Source organism: Cetorhinus maximus, chromosome 1 (assembly GCF_964194155.1).
Source record: "Cetorhinus maximus chromosome 1, sCetMax3.hap1.1, whole genome shotgun sequence".
Taxonomy (NCBI): Eukaryota; Metazoa; Chordata; class Chondrichthyes; order Lamniformes; family Cetorhinidae; genus Cetorhinus; species Cetorhinus maximus.
In genome coordinates this window covers 158,749,346-158,771,097 of record NC_135879.1, presented here as the reverse complement: position 1 = coordinate 158,771,097, position 21,752 = coordinate 158,749,346, and the positions used below count along the sequence as shown (strand labels likewise).

The 21,752-nt window shown below is 46.3% G+C and overlaps 1 protein-coding gene across 4 annotated transcripts in view; it reads left to right on the top strand.

Moving 5' to 3' along the window:
* The first annotated feature begins 16,848 nt into the window (after positions 1-16,848).
* ppwd1 (peptidylprolyl isomerase domain and WD repeat containing 1) overlaps positions 16,849-21,752 on the top strand; it is a 40,512-nt gene continuing 35,608 nt past the window's right edge. For all 4 annotated transcript variants that reach the window (XR_013577553.1, XR_013577552.1, XR_013577551.1 and 1 more), the window contains exon 1: positions 16,849-16,992. Coding sequence is in view for 1 of the 4 variants with exons in the window: in XM_078548871.1 (XP_078404997.1) it covers positions 16,875-16,992 (118 nt within the window). In the remaining 3 variants the exon portion in view is untranslated. The remainder of the gene's footprint in view (positions 16,993-21,752) is intronic.

Sequence of the window (21,752 nt, the reverse complement as noted above, 5' to 3'; positions counted from 1 at the left end):
AGCTACCCTGTGGTTGAGGTGACTTGGGGAAGGGAGGGGGGGGGGGGCAAGGACTGCCCTGCAGTTGAGGCATGTTTTGGGGGGGCAAGGGCTGCCCTGCGGTTGAGATGACTTGAGGGGTGTATCAAGTGCTGCCCTGCGATTGAAGGTAGCACACAAGCATGTGCAGCGTGTGGGGGGCTGGTGGGCGAGGGAAGCGGCCACGCATTAGGGAAACCTTGTATAAATGACTATCCCTCTGCAGCTGAGACAGTTCAGGCACAGCCATATTGACATGATTGGAGTCAGGCCTCTAGCTTCTCTGCCCACTCAAGCAACGCTGAGGCACCAAGTGCCCCAGAGCTTCTCACCCCTCAGGCACAGACTGCAAACTAATAAGCATTTTAGTGTACTGCATAACAGTTGGACGACTGGGCATGTTGTACAATCTCCTTGCTAAAGCTGACCATGGAGGAGTCACTGCTGGAGGTGCTCACAGCCCCTTGCAATGTCAGCATCCCAGTTTGGTCCAGTCTTCCCCATGGTTCAAGCTACCAGTGCAGCCTTGCAGTGCGGGTTAGGAGAATGCCTGCGCCTGAGCTGAGAGCGCAGCATGCAGTCCAATAGGAAAATCTACCGCCAATTAGTTGGGTGGAGTGGGGCGGGCGTTGGGTTTCAGGTAACCATGCAGCGCACTAATCTCTGGCCATCCAAGTGCTTATCAGCACTTTCCGGGATGTGTTAACGGACCTTCAGACTTAACCAAGACTGGTTCTTTGTACACCCATGCTAACACCAATGCGTCTCTCTCATTTATCCCGCAGGAGGAGTACATCAGGATCATGGAGCCTGGTGACCTAGCTGTCTGCCTCATGGCTTAGAAAGAGCAAAGACGACGGAGAAGAGAGAAACTGAGGCAGAGGGAGGAGCAGCACCCTCTGGAAGAAGGGGCGGTTGGGGCTCCCGCACATGCCATTGAAGAGCCACAGTGAGCTCTGTCTGGTTGGCGCCTAGCTAGACCCAGGGTCTATGGATGCCGCCTTTCATTCCTACAGATGACCACGAACCAGTGTTGCCGAAGACTGAACATGTCTAGGGAACTGGTCGGTCACAATTGCCAGCGATGGCAGGATTTGGCGCCTTGGGGACATGGAGGGCATCCACGACCAGTGGCCGTGAAAGTGATAGCAGCGCTCAATTTCTATGCCACTGCCTCCTTTCAGGGCTCCAAAGGTGACCTCTGTGGGATATCACAAGCCTCCACCCGCAAATGTATCCATGAGGTCATGGATGCCATCTTCGCAAGGGCACACAATTTTGTGCATATCTCCCAGTACCAGGACATCCAGGATGCAAGAGCGATTGGATTTTCCCAGATCTTGTGTTTCCCACAGGTGCAGGGTGCCATCGACTGCACTCATGTGGCGCTCAGATCCCCGTCGCAACATGCGGTCAACTATGTCAACCACAAAGGATTCTATTTGCTGAACGTGCAGCTGGTGTGTGACCACCACAAACGCATCCTGCAGGTCTGCACATGGTTTCCAGGGACTGTGCATGACTCCTACATTCTCAGTCGATCACAGACCACTGAAGTCTTTCAGGGTCCACAGAAGCACCAGCTTCCCAGACAGCGCATTCCAGACCATCACCACCCTCTTGGTAAAAAAGTTTTTCCTCATACCCCCCTAAATCTCCTGCCCCTCACCTTGAACTTGTATCCCCTTGTGACTGACCCTTCAACTAAGGGGAACAGCTGCTCCCTATCCACCCTGTCCATGCTCCTCATAATCTTGTACACCTTGATCAGGTCACCCCTCAGTCTTCTCTGCTCCAACGAAAACAACCCAAGTCTATCCAACTTCTATTCATAACTTAAAAGTGTCATCCCAGGCAACATCCTGGTGAATCTCCTCTGCACCCCCTCCAGTGCAATCACAACCTTCCTATAATGTAACTGCACACAGTACTCCAGCTGTGGCCTCTCCAAGGTTCTATACAATTCCAACAAGGCAAGGTACTAGCATGGATAGAAGATTGGCTGTCTGGCAGAAGGTAGAGAGTGGGGATAAGGGGGTCCTTCTCAGGATGGCGGCTGGTGACTAGTGGAGTTCTGCAGGGGTCAGTGTTGGGACCACAACTTTTCACTTTATACATTAATGATCTAGATGAAGGAACTGAGGGCATTCTGGCTAAGTTTGTAGATGATACAAAGATAGGTGGAGGGACATGTAGTATTGAGGAGGTGGGGAGGCTGCAGAAGGATTTAGACAGGTTAGGAGAATGGGCAAAGAAGTGGCAGATGGAATACAACGTGGGGAAGTGTGAGGTCATGCACTTTGGTAGGAAGAATAGAGGCATAAACTATTTTCTAAATGGGGAGAGAATTCAGAAATCTGGAGTGCAAAGGGACTTGGGAGTCCTAGTCCAGGATTCTCTTAAGGTTAACTTGCAGGTTGAGTCGGTAGTTAGGAAGGCAAATGCAATGTTGGCATTTATTTCCAGAGGACTAGAATATAAAAGCAGGGATGTACTGCTGAGGCTTTATAAGGCTCTGGTCAGACCACATTTAGAATATTGTGAGCAATTTTGGGCCCTGTATCTCAGGAAGGATGTGCAGGCCCTGAAGAGGGTCCAGAGGAGGTTCACGAGAATGATCCCAGGAATGAAAGGCTTAACATATGAGGAACGTTTGAGGACTCTGGATCTATACTCGAAAGAGTTTAGAAGGATGAGGGGGGATCTGATTGAAACTTACAGAATACTGAAAGGCCTGGATAGAGTGGACGTGGGGAAGATGTTTCCATTAGTAGGGGAGACTAGGACCCGAGGGCACAGCCTCAGAGTAAAGGGAAGACCTTTTAGAACAGAGATGAGGAGAAACTTCTTTAATGGAGGCCAGGTCATTGAGTGTATTTAAGACCGAGATAGATAGGTTCTTGATTGGTAAGGGGATCAAAGGTTACGGGGACAAGGCGGGAGAATGGGGTTGAGAAACTTATCAGCCATGATTGAATGGCGGAGCAGACTCGATGGGCCGAATGGCCTAATTTCTGCTCCTATGTCTTATGGTCTTATGGATGGCTCCTCGGGGACAAGGGCTACCTGCAGAGGACGTGGCTGATGACACCCGTGCAGCGGCCTCAGACTGCAGCAGAGCGAAGGTATAACGAGGTTCATGCTGCAACTCACAACTTGGGATGCTGAAAATGAGGTTCCGGTGCCTGGACCAGTCTGGTGCAGCCCTGCAATACAGTCCACAGAGGGTGTCATGCACCGTCGTTGTCTGTTGTGTCTTCTACAACCTGGCACGGCAATGGGGAGAGGAGCTGGCAGGGGAGGAGATGGAGAAGCTGGAGGTCTCCCCCGCTGAGGAGGAGGCAGACGGTGATGAGGGTAAGGAGGTCCTCGAAGGCGACGATTATGGAGGTGAGGCCCTCCCACTGGCCAGACAAGGCAGGCGCACTCAGGAGACCCTCATAACTGCTATATTTGTGGAGGATGATGACGACATACAGTGAGGCAGGAGACACAATATATCCTCACGTTGCAACTCTGAACGTTTAACTCCTGTCTGGCTTATGGTAACACACATATCCTCTGTGATAATGCTCCTGTCATGGAGACTCTTGTCTGGCTGCTCACTTGCGCTCTGTGATCAGGGTCATATCATAGAGATCCAGCCATGAGGCTTAAAAAGCATCTGATCTTTTGTCTGCTTTCAGTACCTGACTCATTTAGGAGCAAAGCGTCACTGGGCACAGATGCTGAAGAGATGGGGGCCAGCCCCACCTTAAAGGTGCTGAGAGCACACAGAGAGAATGACGGAACTCTGTGACTCCTGCCCACGACATTCTGGCAGCAATGACCAGCACTGCCAAGGTGCAGGCATCAGTAATGTGTCCAGAGAGTGTGAGGCTGGACCATCACTGTGGTCTGAAGGCTGCACAAAGCACAAAGAGGCCCTGGACTGAGACACCTGCATTTACCTTGTGCAGAAAGGTTTAGCATCTGAGTGACAAGAACACTGCTCATCAGAACAAGGAGCCATAGGCAGGGAGACATTCTTGGGTGTTTATTGACAATAGTGAACAGTATCTACAAGTGATTAACACCTGAGCCCAGGCTGTGCAACTGTATCTTCTTAACTTTCCTAACCGTGTCGCTACGTCTTGGTGCTCCCCGGCCATCCACAGCGGAGTTGGAGGCAGCCTGCTGACTGCAGCGCCCACTCTGTAAAGACCTTGGCTGGTGTCCTCTGGAGGGCCGAGATGTGGAGGGCCCTGGCCTGCTTTCAGGGTCCTGCTGTGTGGCAGTGGCACCCTCCTCAGCCTGTGGAGCTGGAGCTGCTGAGGTCACAGGAAGAGGGCATTCGGATGGGCCATATAATCCCAGAGTCACCTGGATGGATGGCGTGGGGGGGACACCTGCTGATCCTTCTCCCTCTGGGTGCCCAAGGGGCCCTGGCTGACTTCTTGAGGAGAAGGGGTAGCTGGAGTGAGATGGCGCTGCACAGTACCCCTCTCGCGTACACATTGTTGGAGGCCAACTATGACGTCAGCAATGAAGTTGAGTCCACGCAGCAGTGCAGGAGCAACGTCCTGGACCAAGGTCTCCATGGCGGCCGCCATCCTGCCAGCGTTGACCTCGGTGCATTGCAATGCCGGTGCTATCACCTTAGCCTGAAGGCGGACGGACTCCTCCATCGTGCCTTGCAATCTGAGGAGTGCAGTGGACATCCCTTCCTGATGTTCCTGAGCTTGCCTTTGCAGCTCCAGCTACTGTGACATGGCTGAGCCCAGAAGCTCATCATCTGACTCGGACTCAGCAAATATCTGACCTCCAACAGTCTTCCCAGAGCCGGACACCTGGGAAGTCCCCACCATCGCCTGCTGCGGATCAGACAGTGCGATGTGCTCACCAGATTGTGATCCCAAGGCTATTCTAAAGCTCGGTCCCACCGAGGTGTGTGTCTCTGCGCTGTGGGTGACGCTGTGACAGGGCTTCAGGGAGGGTGCCTCCAGATTCCTCTTCAGAGGTTTCTTCAGGCTTGATTGGAGGCCCTGGGTCGTGGACTCCGTCGGCTGTTTCCCAGGTGTACCTACTTAAGCAAGGAGAGATAATCAGTGCGTGGCAGTGGCCTGTGAAACAGGACACATCACTCACAGCATGGTTGTCTGATGGATGTTGCACTGCTGGATCCTCACTTGGTAGAGCACCGCCGACCTCACCATCAGTACAGGAACAGTCCAGATCCTCACTGGCCAGCTGGATGACTCTGTTTTCAAAGTCCATGAGGACCTTGATTTCAGGCCGGTCTCCCTCTTGCTGTGTGCCACTTGTCCTGCATGAATAGGGATGGAGAGAGTGTAAGCAGGATGCTTACCAGGCCAGTTGATAAGTTTGCTGAGCATGTGTGGGTGGCGAGTGGTCCTGTGGATGAGATAAGGACAATGAAGATATGTGTGAGGTTCACTGGTGATGTCCCTTGAACCGGCAGTGAGATCCCTGTGAATGTGTGATGGGGTTTGTGAGTGTGTGAGTTGAGAGTGTTGAGAAGAGTGACTTACCCTGGCGGGACAGAGGAGATCATTCATCCTCATGTGGCACTGGGTGGCTGTCCTCTTTTGCAGGGCATTTGCGCTGACCATCGCTGCCATCGCTTCCCAAGTTGGATTAGTGAGGTTGCTGCCCATCCTGCGGCCAGAGCTGGGGTAGAGGACATGACTGTGCCCAAAAAGGCGCTCGTGGGGCGTGTCATTGAATGTGGGGGCTGCAGGCCTTTTGCCTTTCAGGGCCATGTCTTCTTTGCAGCAGTCGTGATCTGGAAGTACTGAGATGTGTGCGCGTGGCTGGACTTTATATCTGGTGCCCGGCGTGCTGAAGCGGCGAGTTGATGGCGTGGCGGATGAACGAGAGCCCACCCACCATGGAAATGGTGTGTTTCCTGGGAATGCATAACTAATGCGGTGGGTTTGGGACAATATGGCGTGAAAAGCTGCCATTGCGGCTGGTGGTTAACCCGTCTGCTTCCGCACTTAGTGCAAATCTGGGATGATTCCGCCCCAGGTCTTGCTGAATTTGGACACGGACTGCTTCAGTATCTGAGGAGTCGCAAATGGTGCTGAACATTGTGCAATCATCAGCGAATATGCCCCACTTCTGACCTTATGATGGAAGGAAGGCTAATGATGAAGCAGCTGAAGATGGTTGGGCCCAGGACACTACCATGTCTTAGGACATGTCAGTCCTTCCACCCTCTGGGGAATAAAATGAATTCCATTTCTCTTTGTATGTGGCCTTGCAAAAAACAAGAAAGAAATAAAGGGGTAAACATTCATTCTCTCATTCGCACTTGAAAGTCAAACACACAGCTAGCAGATGTAATGTCAGTTTGGGATTCCAGGATGGTATGTTGCCTCCAGGATGCCAGGATCAAGGATGTTATGGAACGGCTGCAGGGCATTCTGAAGGGGGAGGGTGAACAGCCAGAGGTCGTGGTCCATGTTGGGACCAATGACAGAGGAAGGAAGAGAAACAAGGTCCTGCAAGCAGGCTTTAGGGAGTTAGGTAGAAAGTTGAAAAGCAGGACGTCAAAGGTAGTAATCTCTGGATTACTCCCAGTGCCACGCAATGGTGAGTATAGGAACAGAAGGGTAGAGCAGATGAATGCGTGGCTGGAGAGATGGTGCAGGAGGGGCACTGGGACCGTTTCTGGGGGAGGTGGGACCTGTACAAGTTGGACCGGTTACATCTGAACAGAAACGGGACCAATGCCCTCACGGGGAGGTTTGCCAATGCTGTTGGTGCAGATTTAAACTAAATTGGCAGGGGGATGGGATCCTGAAAAGTAATTCAGAGGGGAGAGAAGCTGAGGTGGAAATAGAAGTTAAAACACTAGTAAGTGAGTCTGGAAGGCAGGGGAAACACAGGCTAGATAAGAAAGAAGTGAGTTTAGCAAGGCTAAATGGAATATATTTTAATGAAAGGAGCCTAAGGAGTAAGAAAGACGAGCTGAGGGCACAGATAAGCACGTGGGAGTATGATATCATAACTCTGAGACTTAGCTAAAAGAAGGGTAAGATTGACAGCTCAATATTCCTGGTTATAGGGTATTCAGACAAAATAGAGAGGGGGATAGAAGAGGAGGGAGGCGGGGTTGCAATATTGATCAAGGAATCAATGATAGCAGTGAGGAGGGATGATATCTTGGAAGGATCATCAAATGAAGCCATATGGGTAGAAGTAAAAAACACAAAAGGGGCAAACATGCTGTTGGGTTTGTTCTATAGGCCCCCAAACAGTCAGGGAGAGATAGAGGTTCAGATATGTAATCACATTTCAGAGAAGTGTAAGAACAATAGAGCAGTAATAGTGGGGGATTTTAACTACCCAAATATTAACTAGGATAGTTTTAGTGTGCAAGGTAGGAAGGGAACAAAATTCTTAAGTTGCATCCAGGAGAACTTTTTTTAGCCAGTATGTAGAAAGCCCACAAGGGCGGGGGGGGGGGGGGGGGCGGGGTGGCACAGTTCTGGACCTAATATTCGGAAATGAGCCTGGGCAGGTGGAAGGCGTATCAGTAGGGGAGCATTTTGGAGATAGTGACCATAACTCAGTTAGATTTAGGATAGTTATGGAAAAGGATAAGGTTGGGCCGGGAATAACAGTTCTAAACTGGGGAAAGGCTAATTTTACAAAGATGAGAGTGGACTGGAAGCAGCTACTTGCAGATAAGACTGTGTCAGAGCAGTGGGAGGCTTTCGAGGAGGAAGTAGTGAGCGTACAGGGCAAATATGTTCCCGTAAAGACAAAGGGGGGAACCAAGTCTGGAGAACCCTGGCATAAAGGTTAGGATTAAGAAAAAAAGAGAAGCTTATGGCAGATACCGAGGGCTCAATATGGCAGAGTCCTTAGAGGAGTATAAAAACTGCAAGGAGAACATAAAAAGGAAATTAGGAAAGCTAAGAGAGTGCACAAGAATGCATTGGTGGGTAGAATAAAGGAAAACCCAAAGAGGTTTTTTAAATATATAAAGAGCAAGAGAATAACTAGGGAATAAGTAGGGTCAATTAGGGACCATAGAGGTAATCTGTGTGTGGACCCGGAAGATGTGGATGCAGTCCTCAATGAATACTTTGCGTCGGTCTTCACAATGGAAAAGGGCGACACAGGTATAGACATCAGGGTGGAGGACTGTGAAATATTAGAGGAAATTAACATAGAGAGAGAGGAGGTACTAACGGGTTTGGCGGCCTTAAAAATGAATAAATCCACAGACCCAGATGAGATGTATCCCAGGCTGTTAAGGGAGGCAAGGAAAGAGATATTAGGGGCAGTAATTTTCAAATCCTTTCCTTTCTAGCCACAGGTGAGGTGCCAGAGGGCTGCTAACATTGTCATATTATTAAAAATGGGAGAAAGGGGTAGACCAGGAAATTACAGGCCAGTCAGTCTAACCTCAGTGGTGGGGAAGTTACTAGAAAGAATTCTGAGAGACCGAATATATCTGCACTTGGAGAGATACGGATTAATCAGGGATAGTCAGCATAAGTTAAGGGAAGGTCGTGTTTGACAAATTTGATTGAATTTTTTGAGGAGGTAACCAGGATTGTCAATGAGGGTAATGCATTTGATGTGGTCTACATGGAATTTAGCAAGGCCTTTGATAAGGTCTCTCATGGCAGACTGCTCAAGAAACTGAGGAGGATATCAGTGCAGCTTCCTACACGTTATGGTGGGAAAAAATAAACAAACCTTACTGCTTATTTTCAAAATTTTTCTCAAGAGCTTCCCTCACCCATTACATTTCAGTTGGCATGTTACCCTGTCTTTCTGATCATTCTCTGGTGCTTCTGCTGCGCCAACTCCACCAGGGTCACCAACTCTGGGGAAAAACAAGGGACACTTCACTGGGGTTGGGGGAGGTGGCAGGGTAAAGAAATAATCAATAATGTAAGTGACAATGTAAATGTGGCACCATTGAGAAATAACAGTGCAGTGGAGTTTAATTTAAAAGTATATAATGAAATAAGAAAACTAGCAACTCATCAAGGCGCCTTGACAGCATCTTCCAAACTCATGACTTATACCACCTTGAACAATAAGAGCAATGAATGCATGGGAACACTGCCACATAAGAGTTCCCCTCCAAGCCACTCATCATCCTGGCTTGGAAATATATCGCCATTCCTTCACTGTCACTGGGTCAAAATCCTGGAACTCCCTCCCTAACAGCACTGTGGGTGTACCTTCACCATATGGATGCCAAAGTTCAGGACAAATTTTCTATAGAACCCGCACATTCCTAGACAGGCCATTTCCCTCTTGTTTTGGGAGTAGGGAAATCGAGTAGGGTACATACTTTGGCTTCACAGGGTAGCACGTTTCCCTGCCCCACTACGCATCCCAGCTAAGTCACCTTGGCCTTTGCGAATTTGCTTTTCTCCAAGCTCACCGCCAAGCTTGTCCTTTTCATATGCTGGAATACTTTGTCCAGGTGGTCCAAGTCGTCACTCCAGGTCCCGCTGTAAATGATCAAGTCATCAGGGTACACTGCACAACTGCTGAGTCCAGCTACCAACTGGTTTGCCAACATCTAAAAGCTTGCTGGCGCATTTTTAAGGCTAAAGGGTATGACCTTACACCAGCATAGACCACCGGGGTGACAAAGGCTGAGAATTCTCCTGGAACATTGCTGCCCCAAATGGATGTTCAGCTCCTGCTGGTCTTCCTTGTGGCTATTCAACTGGGTGAGGCATCTCCCTCAAGCTCTGCTTGTCTGTTTGGGAACTCTCCTGGTCCCTATTTAAATCTGGAAAGAAAGTTTCTGTAAACCATACTTCAGGCAAATCTTCAACCTTTATTTTTCCCGTTTTAACAATGTGCCTTTCCTCATTGGGGCATCTCCCTCACTGTCTCTTTACCTGCGTTGGGGCCTCTCTGGTGCCTATTTAATTATGAGAAAAATGTATTTGCCAACTCGCTTTCCAGGTCATTCTCTTTGTCTGTTTTTAATTCCACTGGTCCTTTCTTGACCTTTTTAACCTTTACTGGTCCCTCATGAGCCTCCTTTACTTCTGCCAGTCTGACTTTGGCCAGCGTCACTATACAGCTAGGGAAGATCCCTTCAGCTTCTGCCTGCAGCTATTCAGTCTCCATTTTCCTGCTTGGCAGCTCTAGAATTATAGGGGATGCTGCCACCTTACTGCCAACCAAATCATTCCCAAGGAGGAAGGCGATCCCTGTCACTGGCAGCTCGGGGACAATTCCCACCATCAGTGGACCTGATAATGTAGTCAATTGTCATGGTAATGAAGGAAAAGCACTGAATTGCATCCAGAAATATTGGACTTTAAAAATAAAACCTGAGTTTTTAAAAATGCATATAAACCACTGGCTGGAATGCTGCAGGGTGTCTCCTTAAGAGGCAATGGAGCCCCACCCTATTGCAAGACAAGGTACCTCTAAAGACATCCAGAAACTAATTGCTCCCTCTGGTAGAGACAATGGGACATAATGGGAGATGAGTATCATCTCATCAAGAAATCCTGTGAGCAATGCCCAGACAGATTTGTGAATTTGCTCCCCACTTGGAACATACAAAGAAGGGGTTAAAAGTGAGCTGAAAAACTGCCCCAGTGTCTATCTGTTGGTGGGTGTTCTGAGAGACAGAAAAAGTGCTGGAAGTTTGACACAGAAGTAACAGCCAGACACAGTAACTGTGCAAATCGCCATTTGTCCAAAAGTCCACCAGATTTGAAGACCTCAGCTGGAATAACATCAGGGCCTGCAGGCTTTGTCGTTTTTCATCTGTTTGATTGCTTGTTGCAGCTCTTCCATTTATGGTGATTTACCCATGGATTCTATCACAGGGTACTGGGGGGATAGCCTGGAGAGTATCAACTGTCACAGTGGATTCACGGTTCAGGAGGTTGGAAGATGGTCTTTCCAGCATTGACAGATAGTATTGTCATTCTTAAGAAGAGAAATGCCATCCTGTGAACAGGATTTTGTCCATTTGATTTTGTTGTATAAATGACCCTGGCAGCTTGAAAAAAAGCTTTGCTTGTCATGATGTTCAGCATATTGATGTATCTTTCAGGCTTTCTCTTGCCACCACATGTTCTTCACCTTCCGGATTTGTGTTTGGGTGTCAATTTTGAGCTGTTTAGATGCTGCCTTCCTGACTTGCAGCCTTGAGTTGTTCTGCCAGGCAATAAAGGTTGCTCATTTTTGCTCTATTTCAGCATTGTTTTAATTGAATCAGTCCTGGTTAAGATGATGCTTGAAACAAATGGTCTAGGCACAGGAGTCCAGTACAGCTGACTTTATTTGATCCCAATGTTCTGGAATTTAGTTGGATGTGTGAAGGTTTTCCAGATTGGTCCTGAGTTGCACTTGGAATACCTTTCTTCAGTGAGGCTGTTTTAGGGATGAGACATTGATCTTCTTCCCCTTAACTTTTGGACCTTGCGATGTCTTGGTGCTAGGTGATGTTTATCAACGACTGAACAAGTCGATGATCTGTCCAGCAGGCATCAGTCCCCCACATGGATCAAGTGATACAGACATCACTTCTACCTTTGACCTAAACAACAAGAGGATCCAGGAGGTGCCAATGCTTTGACCTAGGATGTCTCCTTGTGATATTGTATTTGTCCTTTTGGCAGAAGAGGGTGCTTGTTAGAATGAGGCCATGCTGAGCACACTTTGTCAGCAGGAGGACACCATTGCATTGGTTTTTCCCACCCTGGTTTTCCCAATAGTTCTGTTCCAGACATCAGAGTCACATCCAACCTCGGCATTAAAGACTCCTAGAAGGATGTTCTTTTCTCCTTTTCAGGAGGCAGTGAGGACTTCAGCAAGGTCAGAATAAAACTTTTTCTTAACATTTTGATCAGAGTCAAGGGGCAGGGTATAAGCACTGATGATGGTGGCATATTGATTATGGCTGAGCTGTAGATGAAGTGTCACGGGTCTTTCATTTATACAATTGCGGAATTCTGGTAGTGCATCTAAGATCCTATTCCAGATGGCAAAACCAACTCCATGGACATAAGTGTCTCTGTCAACCTTTCCTTTCCAGTAAAAAGTGTATCCCCTGCTTGTCCCTTCAGCTGCCCCTCCCCAGGAAGTTGGGTCCTACTGAGGACGGCGACATCAATTTGGACTCTTGATAGTTCACGTGATCTGATTGCAGTTCTTCTTTCAGGACAGACACTCTTGAGATTATCCATGAGTCTTCTAACATTCCAAGTTGTAAAATTTAAAGTTTTCTTTCTCTGACCACAAAGATGGTGATCTCTCAGGGTGTGAGAAAGTAAGACAACTTATTTTTAGAGCACCTTTTCTAGCCCCCTCCCAATTTGGGGTGAGCAGAAGGTATCCTAAAGAGGACTGCTCAATCACAGATGCTGCTGCCCTACGCTATCTTTGTCACAACAGAGTTGTCCAACAGCCATCCTGCATCTGCTGTTTGTGTGCGGATTCTTGACTAGGCACTGCCAGGTTCACAGCTCTGTCCCCATTGCCAATTCTCCATTGCCACAGGACTTGGAAAATGGACTGTGGTAGAAGCCTGTCTTTTGTTTACCGTGGGGACCTTGGGGCACTGACATTGTCCACATGATCTTGATGGGTTGGTGATCAAGTTTCAGTGACATGTCAAAGCACAATGATCAGAATAACCTTGCCACTGCAGCCTTCTTCCACCTTCGCAGCTGGTGAGACAAATAGTCTTCCTTTGCCTGTTCTGCATTTGAGGGCTTTTTGGACCGCACTTTGTCCAGCACCTTTAACCTGACCTTGCTGCCATGCATGGCCCTACCAGGAGCAAGGAGCTCCCAATGGCATTACTCAAGGGATCATTGGAGCCCACAAACTTATCTACCACGTCAATGTGGCGATCCATGGAGAAGAGCCCATTAACAGATATAAGATAGGAAGTATTCTGAGTTTATCAACATCAGTGGATTGGCGAATAAGTTTTACCCTCTGAAGTAGTTTTTGAATTAGTATTTTCAAAGGATGTGTGTGCCAACCCAGGCGTAATGGAACCACAGCAATTACCTTGCGAGTGCTATTTACTGCTTGGCAACAGGAGTTCAATGGTCAAGGCAGTCACATAAATCTGAACAAGTACATACCATTGTGTGGTATGATTGAACCAGCTATCTCTTGGCTAACATTCATGAAGCCCATCATGTCTGTCTCTGAATAATTTCATTTCAGTTCCCAGCTTGTTTTTTTTTAAAGTTCAGTTATCTTGCGGATTCCTGGGATGTGAAATTTGGCCCATTTCTCACAATTTGTCCATTTATAAACTGCCCTTACAGTACAGTTGATTGATGTTTAATATCGGCTCCCTTTACATTAAATACGTTTTTGTTGAAGGACTGGTTATAAACCCTTTTTTCTGTTACAGCCTTCCTGTCAATCTTCAATTTCAATTTACCTGGGACAGGTCCTTTCTTAACCACTGAAATTGGCCATCTCCAATTAAGCATATTTACTCCAGATTGCGCCTTGTTTTTTCCGTTGTTTGTCTAAACCTTTTGATATTATGATCACTGTTCCCTAAATGTTCCCCTACTGAAATTGGATCCACTACATCCACCTCATTTTCCAGAACCAGGCCCAGCAATGCCTCCTTCCTCATTGGGCCAGAAACATACTGGTCAAGAAAATTCTCTTGAACACATCAAAAACTCTTCTCCCTCTCTGCCCTGTACACTATTGTTATCTCAGTCTAGATTAGGATCATTATAATAATAGTAATAACAGAAGTGTGCAAGAGTATGAGAGTTTTAGATAAGATAGATGAAGAAAAGCTGTTCCTATTAACTGATGATAGAAGAACTAGAGAACAGAGATTGATGGTCTTGGGCAAGAGATGTGGGGATTGGGTGTATGTTGGGGAGTGGGGGTTGGGGTGGGGGGGTGGTGGTGGGAGGGGGCAGGATGTGAGGAAGACCTTTTTTATTCAGTAAATGGTAATGACCAGGAATCAAGAGTGGTGGAAACAGAGATGATCAATGATTTAAAAAAGAAATTGAATAGACACAGGATAGAATGGGGAAATGGGACTGACTAGATTCCTCTACAGAGAGCTGATATGGACTCAATGGTTGAATGGCCTCATTCTGTGCCATTATGACTCTAAATAAAGTCCTCCATATCACTACTCTATAGTTCTTCCACCTGTTCTGTAATTTCCCTGCTAATTAGTTCCTCTATATCTTTCCCACTGGTTGATGGCCTATAAAATACATCCAATAGTCTAACCAAATAGATTCTGTCCTTCACTTCTCCAGAGCATCCTATCTTTACAGTGATGTAGTATTCTCCTAAATCAATACTGCCACCCCTCCTTCCTTTCCTTTCCTATCTTTCCTGAACACCTTGTATGCAGAATATTTAGTATACGTTACTGCTACATCATATTCCCATATGCCTATTTTTGCATGCAGTTCACCAGTCTTATTTACCACACTTTCTGTGTTTACTATAAGACCATAAGACGTGTGAGCAGAAGTAGGCCATTTGGCCCATCAAGTCTGCTCCGCCATTCAATGAAATCATTGCTGATCTGATAATCCTCAACTCCACTTTCCTGCCTTGTCCCCATAACCCTTGATTCCCTTACTGATTAAAACTCTGTCTATCTCCGCCTTGAATATGCTTAATGACCCAACCCCTACAACCCTCTGCAGTAAAGACTTCCACAGATTGACTACCACCTGAGAGAAGAAATTCCTCCTCATCTCTGTCTTAAATGGGCGACCCCTTATTCTGAGATTATGCCCTCTGGTCCTAGAGTCTCCCACAAGGGGAAACAACCTCTCAGCATCTGCCCTGCCAAGCCCTCTAAGAATCTTATATGTTTCAATAAGGTTGCCTCTCATTCTGCTAAACTCCAATGAATACAAGCCAACCTACTCAACCTCTCCTCATAAGAAAATCCCTCCATACCCGTGATCAACCTGGTGAACCTTCTCTGGACTGCCTCCAATGCCAGTATATCTTTCCTTACATAAGGAGAGCAAAACGGTTCACAGTATTCTAGGTGTGGTCTAACTAGTGCCTAGTATAGTTTTAGCAAGGCTTCCCTATTTTTATTCTCCCTTTGAAATAAAGGCCAACTTTCCATTTCCCTTCCCTATTACCTGCTGAGCCTGTATGTTAGCTTTTTGTGATTCATGCACAAGGACCCCAAATCCCTCTGTGTTGCAGCTTTCTGCAGGCTTTCTCCATTTAAATAATATTAAGGTCCTCTATTCTTCCTGCCAAAGTGCATAACCTCACATTTTCCCACATTATATTCCATCTGCCAAGTTTTTTGCCCACTCACTTAGCCTGTCTGTATCCCTCTGTAGACTCTTTGTGTCATCCTCACTGCTTGACTTCCCGCCTATTTTTGTGTCATCCGCAAACTTGCCAATAGTATATTCACTTCCCTTATCCAAGTCATTAATATATATTGGAAATAATTGTGGCCTCAGAACTGATCCCTGTGGCTCTCCACTAGTTACAGGTTGCCATCCTGAAAATGCCCACCTTATCCCAACTCTCTGTCTTCTATTAGTTAGCCAATCCTCTAGCCATGCTAATATACTACCCCCAACACCATGGGCTCTTATCTTATTAAGTAGCCTTATGTGAGGTACCTTATTGAACGCCTTTTGGAAATCCAAATATATTACATCTACTGGTATGCTCATGTGCTGTTAACCTGAATTAGATGTTACTGTAATACAAACGCAAAATATTGTGGATGCTAGAAATTTGAAATAAAAACAGAAAATGCTGGATATACTCAGGTCTGTGCTGGATATACTCAGCAGTAGCAATGATGTTTTACTGCAGCTATACAGGGCCTTGTTGAGACCACACCTGGAGTATTGTGTGCAGTTTTGGTCTCCTTACATAAGAAAGGGTATATTTGCCATAGAGGGAGTGCAGCGAAGATTCACCAGACTGATTCCTGGGATGGCAAGATTGTCATATGGGGAGAAATTGGGTAGACTAGGCCTGTATTCACTGGAGTTTAGAAGAATGAGAGGGGATCTCATTGAAACATATAAAATTCTGACAGGGTTGGACTGATTGGATGCAGAGATGATGTTTCCCCTGGCTGTGGGAGTCCAGAGCAAGGGGTCACAGTCTGAGGATACGGGGTAAGCCACTTAGGACCGAAACGAGGAGAAATTTCTTCACTCAGAAGGTGGTGAACCAGTGGAATTCTCTACCACAGGGGGCTGTGGTGGCCAAGTCACTGAATATATTTAAGAAGGAAACAGATTTCTAGACACTAAAGGCGTCAGGGGATATGGGGAATGAGCGGGAATATGGCGTTGAGATACAGGATCAGCTATGATCATATTGAATGGTGGAGCAGACTCAAAGGGCTGAATGACCTACTCCTGCTCCTATTTTCTATATTTCTATGTCTGGTACTATAGGTGCAGAGAAACAGAGTTAACGGCCCAGATCTTCTGGTCAGTGTCGACGCTGCGCGCACTGACGTTGCCCACAGCGATTCCAGTGACCCAGCCTTCTTGCGATTTTTCAGCTGGGCCTTCCAATCCCAGTTGATGGGTCAATGCAGCCCATCGGAAGTTTTGGCACATGTGCACCAGGACTTCCGCGGGGCCCGGACTCGCATCTCCCAACATGAGTCCAGATTTTGACATTACAGGTGCTGTCGGATTTGGGCCATCGTTTGACACCAATTCTCTTTCAAAGCTGCTTCCTCAAGCCGCGCCCCCTGATTACGCTGCCATATAAGCCATCCTGAACCAATGAGGTGGAGGCTCCGCCCCTTTTGTTCCCTGCTCCTGTCAATCACTCCGAGGGTAAAGGGTAAAGGTTAGAGGTTATGATGTTATCGCAATATGGCGGCGGCGACCAAGAAGCGAGAGCAGTCGGCAGGAGAAAGCGGGTCGGAGTCAGCGGACGAGGAGTGGGTGGGACCGCTGCCCTCGCAGGCTGTGCACGCAAAGAAAAGGAAAGGTAGCTGGGCTCGTCCGATTGCCGGCGCGGGGAGGAGCCGACACATAATCCACATTAGAGTGAGGAATTCTCCTCGAACACAGCTGCGCCGATCATCAGCATGTACAACCTCAACCTTATAATTACTCTAGGAAAATCGACCAAATGCTTGGCCAACGATGCCCCTTAAACAAAGATATATTTATAAAACTTCTTTTACGATCTGAGGATGTCCCAAACCGTTCTACAGCCGATGGGTGTAGTCACTATTGTAATGAGAAATGTGGCAGCTGGATATTTGCACAGCTCCCACAAAGAAAATGTTGATAATAAGCAGATAACTTGCTTTTGTGATATTGCTTGGGGGATAAATTTTGGCCGGGGCACCAGGAATAAATAGTTTTTACCTCTTCAAAATAATGCCACCTGAGAGGACAGATGGGTCCTTGGTTTAACATCTCACCTGAAAGATAGCACCATACTATGCATTGCTCCCTCTGCGCTACACTAGAATGCCAGCTGCGATTTTGTGCTGTCGTGGGGCTTGAACCTACATTTTTCTGACTTGGAGACAAGAGTGTTACTCACTGAGGCATAGCTCTACCATCACTAAGGCCATCTATTTCCACCCTGAATATTGCCTGCCTCTGTTCATTTGCTGAAACTCTCATTCATGCCCTTTTTAGCTCTATGTTTCACTGTTTCAACACACTGCTGGCTGGCCCCTCAAATTCTACTTTCCATAAACTTGAGGTCATCCAATACTCTGCCCGTGTTCTTACATGCTTGATGTCCTGTTCACCTACTGCCCCTGTGATTTCTGACCTAAATAGACTCCTAGTCAAACAAAGCCTCAATTTTAAAATTCTCATCCTTGTCTTCCAATCTTTCCACAGCCTTTCTCCTCCCTGTCTTCTAGCCCCACAACTCTCCAAGATACCTGCACTGCTCTAATTCTTGCATCTTGAGCATTCCCGATTTGAATTACTTCACCACTGACGACTGTCTCTTCAGCCACCTAAGCTCTGTAGTTTCCTCCCTAAACTTTCCCACCTTTAGCCCTCTTTTTTTTTTCCTTTTGGATACTCCTTAAAACCTACCTCTTTGATCAAATGCTTGGCCAACTGTTTTAATATTGCCTTGTGTGGCTCAGTGTCTAATGTTGCTTTCTAATGTTCCTGTGAAGTGCATTGGTTATTTTATTTTATTAAAAGTGCTGTATAAATATAAGTTGTTATTGAGCCATGGCAGATACTTAAATGGGAAGAGAAAGATGGAGAGGTTTAGGTTGATAATCCTGGAGCTTGGTCTCTAGATGGCTAAAGGCATAATTGTCAATGGTAGGGCAAAGGGAGTTCAAGTGAGTGAGTGGCCAGGCCATGATGACAATTACACATAAAATTCTCTTACTTAAGGGACTGGAAGCTAATGCAGGCCAGAAAGGACAGGAGTGTGAATACAGCAATGGAGTTGGTAAGCTGTAGCTTATGGTGAATGGGACGCAGGCCAGAAGAACATTAGAATAGTTGAGCCTGGAGATGGCAAAGGCAAGAATAAGAGTTTCAGTGCCAGATTGGCAGACACAGGGTGGAAGTGTCTGTTATGAAGCTGAAACTAAGTATTTTTTGTGATTGGTAAATGTGTTCACAAACTCGCCAGGATGCTGAGTAAGGATGCAAATGTTTGGTTCAGCATCAGACGGTGGCCGGGGTTATGAAGTCAGTTTTTTATTTAATCTTTCCTAGGATGTAGATGTCACTGGCAAGGCCAGCATTTGTTGCCCATCCTAACTGCCCTTGAATTGAGTGGCTTGTGAGGCCATTGCTGTGGGCCTGGAGTCACATATAAGTCAGACCAGGTAAGGATGGCAGATTTTCTTCCCTAAAGGACATTAGTGAACCAGATGGTTTTTACGACAATTGACGATAGTTTTGTGGTTACCATTGCTGAGGCTAGCTGTGGATAAAGGAGAACCGGTGGATGTACTGAACTTAGATTTCCAAAAGACATTTGATAAGGTACCACATCAAAGGCTTTTGCAGAAACTAAAAGCTCATGGTATAGGGAATAGCACATTGGCATGGGTAGAAGATTGGCTAGCTATCAAGAAAGAGAAGGTAGCCATAATGGGTCTTTTTCTGGTTGGCAACATGTGACGGGTGGTGTGCCACAAGGATCAATACTGGGCCCTCAACTTTTTACAATTTATATAAATGACTTGGATGAAAGAATTGAAGGCATGGTTTCTAAATTTGCTGATGAGACAAAAATAGGTAGGAAAGTAAATTGTGAAGAGAATGTAAGGAGGCTACAGAATGACATAGTTTGTGAGCAGGCAAAGATCTGGCAAATGGGGTATAATGTGGGCAAATGTGAAATCGTTCATTTTGGCAGGAAGAATAAAAAAACTTATTATCTAAATGGCGAGAGATTGCAGAGCTCTAAGATACAGAGAGATCTGGGTGTCCTAGTGCATAAGAACATAAGAAATAGGAGCAGGAATACGCCATTCAGCCTCTCAAGCCTACCCGCTATTCAATAAGACCATGGCTGACCTGCCCCAATTCTCAACTGCTCTTTCGTGCCAACTCCTCATAGCCCTCAACTCTCTGATATTTCAAAAATCTACCTACTTCCTCTTTAAATTCTTTCAGTGATCTAGCCTCCACAACTCTCTGGGGTAGAGAATTCCAGATATTCACAACCCTCTGAGAGAAGAAGTTCCTTTGCACCTCAGTTTTAAATGAGTGTCCCCTTATTCTGTATCTATGTCCCCTAGTTTGAGATTCCCCCACTAGTGGAAGCATCTTCTCAATATCTACCCTATCAAGTTCCCTCAGAATCTTGTATGTTTCAATAAGATCACCCCTTTTGATTCTTTCTTTCTACCAAAGTGCATGACCTCACACTTTCCTACATTAAACTCCATCTACCAAGTTTTTTGCCCACTCACTTAACCTATCTATACCCCCTTGCAGATTCCTTATGTCCTCATCACAACATGCCCTCCCACCTATTTTTGTATCGTCAGCAAATTTGGATACATTACACTCTGCCTCCTCCTCCAAGTTATTAGTATAGATAGTAAATAATTGAGGCCTTAGGATTGATCTTTGGGGCGCTCCACTAGTTACGCCTTTCCAACCTGAAAATGACCCATTAATTCCGACTCTCTGTCTTCTGTGTGTTAACCAATTCTCAATCCAAAACTGTGAGCTCCTATCTTGTGCAATAACCTTTTCAGTGGCACCTTATCAAATGCCTTCTGGAAATCAAATACACTACATCTACCGGTTCCCCTTTTTTAACTCTGCTTGTTATATCCTCAAAGAACTCTAGCAAATTTGTCAAACACAATTTCCCTTCCACAAAACCATGTTGACTCTGATTGCAAAATACAAGTAGAGCAAGTAATTAAGAAAGCCAATAGAATGTTATCGTTTATTGCGACGAGAATTGCATGCAAAAATAGGGAGGATATGCTTTAGTTGTACAAGATACTGGTGAGATTACATCTGGAGTACTGTGTACAGTATTGGTCCCCTTATTTAAGGAAGGATGTAAATGTATTAAAAGCAGTTCAGAGAAGGTTTATGAAACTAATACCAGGAATGGGCAGGTTGTCTTATGAGGAAAGTTGGACAAGCTAGGCTTGTAACTGCTGGAGCGTAGAAGAGTAAGAAGTGACTTGATTGAAGCCTTTAAGATCCTGAGTGGTCTTGACAGGGTGGCTGTGGATAGGATGTTTCCTCTTGTAGGGGAATTAGAGCTAGGGGTCACCATTTAAAAATAAAAGGGTCGCCCATTTAAGATAGAGACAAGAATAATTTTTTTCGCTGAGTGCAGAGAATCTTGGGCTCCCTTCCTCAAAAGGCAGTGGAAGCAGAGTCTTTGAATGTTTTTAAGGCAGAACTAGATAGATTCTTGATAAACAAAGGGATGAAGAGTTACCGGGGGTAGGGAGGAGGTTACAGTCAGAACATGATCTTACTAAATGGCGGAGCAGGCGCAAAGAGCTAAGTGGCCTACTTCTGCTCCTAGTTTGTATGTTCATGTATTCAGTTGACAGAATTTAGATCCATTCATGACTGGATATTGGCCAAGCAGCCTAACAGAATAGAGGCAATCGTTGTGTCAGAAGAGGTCAAGTTGGGTGCCTTCAATGTACATATCTCATGTCCTGACCCATTATCCACAGACGCCGTAGATTGTGTTGGCGTTGTATAGATGAGGGCGAGAGTGGAAACTAAGTATGGATCTATGGAGATTTAAGAGTACAGGGATGGGAAATGCAGCTATTCCTGGAGATGACCTGGTTATGAATGCATAGGGAGAAGCCATGTAATGCCAATCCAATGATGTGGATAGCGGAAGAGTTATTCGAGCATGGTGCTTCGTATTGCCTTAATATGATCTTTCATCAAGGATCCCCAGCAACTGGAGTCAATGGGAATCAGGGGGAAATCTCTCTACTAGTTGGAGTCATACCTAGCACAAAGGAAGATGGCTGTGGTTGTTGGAGGCCAGTCATCTCTGCTCCAGGACATCACTGCAGGAGTTCCTCAGGGTAGTGTCCTTGGTCCAACCATCTTCAGCTGCTTCATCAATGATCTCCTATCCAGCATAAGGTCAGAAATGGGGATGTTCACTGATGATTGTGCAATGTTCAACATTTACGACTCCTCAGATACTGAGGCAGTCCATGTCCAAATGCAGCAAGACTTGAACAATATCCAGGCTTGGGCTGACAAGTGGCAAGTAACATTCATGCCACACAGGGA